The sequence below is a fragment of the Crinia signifera genome, chromosome 4, assembly GCF_055691185.1.
Source record: "Crinia signifera chromosome 4, ASM5569118v1, whole genome shotgun sequence".
Taxonomy (NCBI): domain Eukaryota; kingdom Metazoa; phylum Chordata; class Amphibia; order Anura; family Myobatrachidae; genus Crinia; species Crinia signifera.
In genome coordinates, this window is record NC_139220.1 from 187,345,891 (window position 1) to 187,352,421 (window position 6,531).

At 48.1% G+C, this 6,531-nt stretch overlaps 1 protein-coding gene across 1 annotated transcript; it reads left to right on the plus strand.

Moving 5' to 3' along the window:
• Nucleotides 1-1,574: 1,574 nt before the first annotated feature.
• On the plus strand, nt 1,575-3,328 carry LOC146072482 (lamina-associated polypeptide 2, isoforms alpha/zeta-like). The gene is made up of 2 exons (XM_083179710.1): nt 1,575-1,818; nt 1,898-3,328. The coding sequence occupies exon 2, from the start codon at nt 2,177-2,179 to the stop codon at nt 3,326-3,328; it is 1,152 nt and encodes a 383-aa protein (XP_083035836.1). The 5' UTR covers nt 1,575-1,818; nt 1,898-2,176.
• The last annotated feature ends 3,203 nt before the right edge of the window (nt 3,329-6,531 follow it).

Here is a 6,531-nt window from a genome sequence, read left to right on the forward strand (position 1 = left end):
TTTTTTGTCTTGTGTTTTTGGAACTGTTTAATTAAACCTAGATATTAACGAGATAGTTGTGTTCCCCCCCCAGTTATGTCTATGGGGGTATGCAATGTGCCGCCGCTATTTCCAACGTGGGAAATAGCCGCGGCTCCCTATTCAATGCTGTCATTAACAACAGCATTGATGCTGGATCACAGCAGATTGGGCCCGACTTCAGAAGCTGTAGGGCTCGTTCTGCAGGTAACGGCCATGGATTGTCGTTATCCAGGCCGCAGATCGACAATCCATGGCCTTTTCTATGGCCACGCCCCCTTTGCGCCCATCGGCTAGCGGGACATTGAATCCCGTCTGTCGTTATTCGGTCAATCTGACCGCAAACGGGACAGGATCACGGATGTCGGCGGGGATTGACAGCCGTGATCCCAGATTGCATACCCCCCTATGTATTATTTCTGTAATGTGATTTTATACTATCCTGTGTAATCTGGACTGTGCTTTATCTTCCAAGGTGCAGATCTAGCTTTGCTTTTTATTATGTACATTTTGTCTGCCAGGTGCTGTGGTGTTCCATGAGCATTGTGTACTCTTCCCTCTCAATCAATATTTAACAGGCAACAGAGAGAATGAAGTTTATTTAAAGGTGCATGGGTGAAGTAAACACTCCATTGCTATAATACTGCTTTTCCAGCTCACTGTTTGTTTTAAAAAACAAGTGCCCGGGCATGTTACTCAAGTGGTTCGCCTCTGAAAGATGCCCTTTTTCTTTCCTCCTATATATTTATGAAGGATGCCTACCTCCAAATACCTATATAGAAGAGTCATCCACATCTGCTCACTCACAACTTCCCTGTTTGGAAAGCAGTGGTTTCTGGGTTTGCCTGACTAAGTGCTCCATCAATATCTCTATTGAAACAATATCTTCAGATTACCATAATCATGCTCCAAAAATGTGCCTGGATCATCAATTTTTTCATAAAATCCTTCTCAGAAAAATATATACTTTGGTCATCTCTTCAACGCCCAGGCAAGGATTCAGGATCTTCAATCGTGAATAAAGAGTATGTTACAATTGACTCATATCTCAGTCGTCATGCCTATGCAGTTACAGGGGAAAATGGTTCCTTTGGCCAGATTTCACACCCGGCCACTGCGAATACAGTTGTTTTATCATTAGGTAAAAGTCGGACTTTGAATAATAAAGGAAATTAACGTATGATCTCGGCAGACCGGTCAGTCACTCCTATGGTGGTTGCAAATCTGAACAAAGGTTTCCTCTGCCTCCGCCATGGCAGCCAACATGAATGGGTTTCTCCCTGCTGGGTAGTGCTTTTGGAAAGGAAAAAAAGACCTCTGGATCCTATAAGAAGGCTCCTCCTCCGAACACCAGTGTCTTTTTTTCCTTTCCGGGTAGTGCATGCATGTGGACACCTGCTCACCTTAATGGAGACTGTCGCTCCCTGCAGCTGCCTTGGCTTCATGCAGTGGAGAGGGAGAGCATAAGCTCTTGATGCCGAATGCGGGCCCCATGGGGTAGCTGTACGGCGGCGTCCAGGGGAGACAGTACGGAGCCAGAGCACGCAGGTTGCCGGCACACGCTCCCCTGCCCTAGCTCTGTGCTAAGGGCGGGCGCCGGGTAGTGCGCCCAGCGTGTACTCAGAGGGAGCGCGTCATTAGGGCGCGACTTCCGGTACGCGTCAGAACATAGCTGCGGTTTGTCAGAGTCACGCTGATCTGAGGTCTGGAAGCATAGCGGGCAGTGTCCTGTCCATAACGGGAGCTGAGCTCTGGTTTCTGGTGAGCGGATCAGGCGTGGGAGAGTTGTCTGACGCGGAGGTGAGTTATGGCTGGCTATGTTTGTAATGAAGTCGGGCTAGGTTTAACGGTGGTTAATAGACGTGATGTGTTGTTCTAGAGAGGCGCACTACTCAGGATGGAGGAAGACAGACAGTCTAGTACAAGAACGGGGTGAGCAATGTGTGGTGTAGGGTGTCCACATAGTGTTGGTGTTGTGAGTAGTTGTAGTGACTGGTGATATTATTTTAGGTCGGAGTCTAGCAAAGATAAAGGGAAAAGCAAGCAGAAGAAAGTGGTGCACAGCAAATGCTCAACATGTGACAAAACGCTGCCGGACAAGCATATAGGGAATATATGTGAAGGCTGTAAGGGGTCTCAGTTGTTTCCCCCGGCTCAAATGGCGAGCCTAGTACAAATGTTGAAAACGGCCCTGGCTGATACGTTTGCACCTAAGGAGGATACGGGCAAAACGCCCGTCAAACGGAAAAGCTATGTGCTGAATGAGGATACAGAGGACACAGCGTGTCAGTTGGCCGGTCCTAGTGGGCTAGGAGGCGACCTAGAAGATTATGACGAGGAAGATCCAGGTCAGGATAGGTCGGACTCGGACTTTAATGCCGACATGGTTGACAATCTTTTGGTCCGGATTTATAAATCATTAAATATTGAGGACAAGCAGGAGGATGTGAGCCTGCAGGAGATGCTTTTTAAAGATAAGAAGCAGAAAACCAAAACGTTCCCCCTGTCTCAAACCCTGAGGGACATAATAACGGAGGAATGGAAACAGCCAGATAAAAGAGTGGCTATTCCGGGGAAGGTTAACAAGATGTACCCCTTTGATAAGGCGCAGGTACTCTCTTGGGAGGAAGCACCGAAAGTAGATGCGGCGGTGGCGAGGCTGTCGAAGAAAACGACTCTGCCACTAGAAGAGGCCAATGCCTTTAAAGATCCAATGGACCGTAAAATCGAGCTGGGCCTAAGGAAACAGCATCTAATTTCGGGTGCTTCCCTGAAAGCATCGTCAGCAATGGCTGTGACTTCCAGAATAGTAAGAGGCTGGTGTCAGCAGCTAGAGGGTGATATTCTGGACGACCTTGCAAGTTCGGAACTGTTAAAAGTTGTACAGGATGTGCAGCTGGCAGTAGAATTTATTTGTGAGGCCTCTATGGATGCGGTGAGGCTGTCGGCTAGGGCAGGGGCAGCGACAGCCGCAGCAAGAAGGGCGCTATGGTTAAAGCCATGGGCAGCGGACGTTCAGTCCAAAAATAAACTCTTGTCCATGCCATTCCAAGGGGACTATTTGTTTGGCAAACAATTAGACGAGCTTGTAGCCAAGATATCTGGGGGGAAGTCGGTCTGGCTTCCTCAAGATAAGGGAGGCAGACGAGTACCTCCAGCCAAGTTCGGGAGATTTCAGCCCCAGGACTACAGAGAGTCACGGGCTTATAGACCAGGGAGACCCTATAGGAGGGGGTCCTGGGTATCAAGGGGCAATTTTCGGGCCCAAAGAAATAGAGATAAATTCTCCTCCAAAAAGGAGGCACAGTGACGTCAGGTCACAAACGGTAGGGGCCAGGCTGCTGAAATTTGCAAGCGTCTGGTCCAGGACCACTGGAGACAAGTGGGTCCAAGAGGTAGTATCCTCCGGGTACAAAGTGGAGTTCAACAAAGTCCCCGGAGAGTTTTTTGTTCAGTCTCCAATCCCCAGAAACAGGGAGGAGAGAAATGCCTTGGTAGCAAGTTTGCAAGAAATGCTGGAACAGGAAGTAATCAGCGTTGTGCCAGAAGCTCAGGAATTTCGGGGATGTTTTTCCCGTTTCTTTTTAGTAAAAAAAGCAACAGGAGGATATCGTACCATACTAGATCTGAGACGACTCAATCAGTTCATAGAGGTAAAATCCTTCAAGATGGACAGCATCAAATCAGTGATACTAGACTTAAGTCAAAAGGACTTCATGACATCTATAGATCTCAAAGACGCCTACTTGCACGTCCCAATTTGCATAAGCCATCGAAGATATCTAAGGTTCAGACTGATGGGCAAAAGTTATCAGTTCAACGCCCTACCATTTGGGTTGGCGACATCCCCGAGAACATTCTCCAAAGTGCTGGTCGTGTTGGTAGCCGCATTAAGACAGAGCGGGATAAGACTTTTTCCTTACCTCGACGACATTCTAATAGTCGCAGACTCCGAGGAGAAGGCCCAAGAGCACACAGACAGGGTGGTGCAGTGCCTCTTGGAACACGGCTGGCTGGTGAACTACAAAAAGAGCCAGCTTGTTCCGGCTCAGGAGATAACGTACCTAGGGGTAGTAGTCAATACAAAGGAGCAAAAAATTTCCTTAACAGAAGTCAGAAGGAAAAAGTTAATCCAACAAGTAAAAAACCTGAGAGGAAGACGCGTTGCATCCTCACGAGGTTGCATGGAGGTGCTAGGCCTGATGGCATCGGCGATAGAGGTAGTTCCTTGGGCAAGATTTCATACAAGGAAGCTGCAGGGCTGTTTCCTCCTACAGTGGAACAAAAATTCAAAGGACCTGTCCCAAAAAATAATCCTGTCCACAAGGGCCAGACAAGACTTAGACTGGTGGGCAGTAGAAAACAGACTGACAGCAGGAAGATACTTTGGCACAAAACCACAGGTTATGCTGACCACGGACGCCAGCGAAACAGGCTGGGGAGCAACCTGCAATTATCAGGTGGCCCAAGGAAAATGGCAACAAGACTGGAAGGAAGCTCACTCCAATCTGCGGGAAATGGAGGCGGTGGTCAGAGCCTGCAGGTGGTTTCAGAACCAATTACAAGGGACAGAACTGATCGTGAGGTCCGACAACCAGGTGGTAGTGGCCTATGTGAATCGACAGGGGGGCACACGAAGCAAACCATTGATGGATGTGGCCACCAAACTGTTCGAGTGGGCGGAAGCCTGGGTTCTGAGCATCACGGCAGTTTACCTAGCAGGGAAAGAGAATGTGGTGGCAGACCAATTAAGCAGGGTAGAATGCCTGCCAGGAGAATGGGGCCTCAACCAAAAGGTATTCGAGAAGCTGGTGCAAAGATGGGGACGTCCGCACGTAGACCTTATGGCAACGGCAAGAAACAAAAAAGTACCCAGATTTTTTGCCAGGTTCTGGGAGCCGATGGCAGAACAAGTAGACGCCCTGTCGGTGCCATGGGACATAGAGAGGGCTTATGTTTTTCCCCCAATACCGATGATCCAGAAGCTACTGAAGAAACTGCAGAGGGAGAGGATCGAAGTAATAGTGATCCTGCCATATTGGCCTCGCAGGGCATGGTTCAATACGGTTCAGAAGTTGGCAATAGACGATCCGTGGACACTACCTTCAACCAAGGATCTGCTTGTACAAGGAGAGGTATACAAGGAGCAGCCGGAATCGTGGAAACTGACGGCTTGGTTGCTGAAGTCGGGAGTCTAAAAGCGAAGGGGTTCAGTGATGGTGTAGTGGAGACCTTGCTGAAGGCAAGAAAGCCGGTGACCATGAAGGTGTACTATAGAGTCTGGAAGAAGTATGCGTTTTGGTCAAAGGAGAATAAGAAGAACCCTCGTAGTATAGTTACCATACTTTCCTTCCTACAGGAAGGGCTGCGAATGAACCTCTCCCCGAGTACTCTGAAAGTGCAGGTCTCAGCAATATCTTGCATCTTGGATTGGGACATAGCCAAGAACAGGTATGTACAAAGATTCATGCAAGCAGTGAAACGAATCAAACCGAGGGTAAGAAGTCCAATACCCTTGTGGGACTTGAATCTGGTGCTAGGGGTACTGACAGAATCTCCGTTTGAGCCACTACAAGAAGTGGCCTTGAGGTTTATGTCATGGAAAGTATTATTTCTAGTGGCCATGACCTCAGCGCGTAGGGTATCAGAACTCCAAGCACTGTGGATAAGAGAGCCGTACTTCAAAATATATACGGATAAAGTAGTCTTAAGGACTAACCCAATGTTTGTACCGAAGGTGACGTCAGAGTTCCATATCAATCAGGAGATTATATTGCCTACGTTCTGCACAAATCCGACGAATAGCAAAGAAAGCAGGTTGCACTGTCTTGACTTGGTCAGAGCCCTGTCCATTTACAAGCAAAGGACGGCCGAGTTTCGTAAAGCCGACAATTTATTTATATTGTCAGAGGGAGAAAGAAAAGGGCAAAGAGCCTCTAAACAGACTTTATCCAGGTGGATTAAAAGTTGTGTCCGACAAGCATATGTCATAAGACAACAGGAGCTACCAGAAGGGTTTAAAGCACACTCAACGCGATCAATGGCGTCGTCATGGGCAGAGAAAGGATCTGCATCACTGACAGAAATTTGCAAGGCCGCAGGATGGTCTTCACCGCACACGTTTACGAAGCATTACAGAATAGACGTCTGGTCTTCCGCAGATGCTAAGTTTGGGAGGAAGATCCTGAGTGCGGCAGTAAATTAAAACGTGAAGAAACGTTCTATTTGAGTTAAGCATTATATGGCCGGCGGCCTGTTCCTAAGTTATACGTGAGTATACCCTCCCTATGAAATACAGTACTGCTTGGGCATGACCCATTCATGTTGGCTGCCATGGCGGAGGCAGAGGAAATACCGGGTTATTACCTGGTAACGGGTTTTCCTCTACTCCGCCATGGCAGCGGTATTTCCCACCCTTGTGTTAGAGGGGGGTGTATGTGGAATAATTATGTTCGTTTGTTTTAAAGCTGAAGAATATAAGACACTGGTGTTCGGAGGAGGAGCCTTCTTATA

Excerpts from the sequence above, each read along its gene's own strand:
- LOC146072482 (XM_083179710.1), top strand. The coding sequence starts at position 2,177 with ATGGCGAGCCTAGTACAAATGTTGAAAACGGCCCTGGCTGATACGTTT.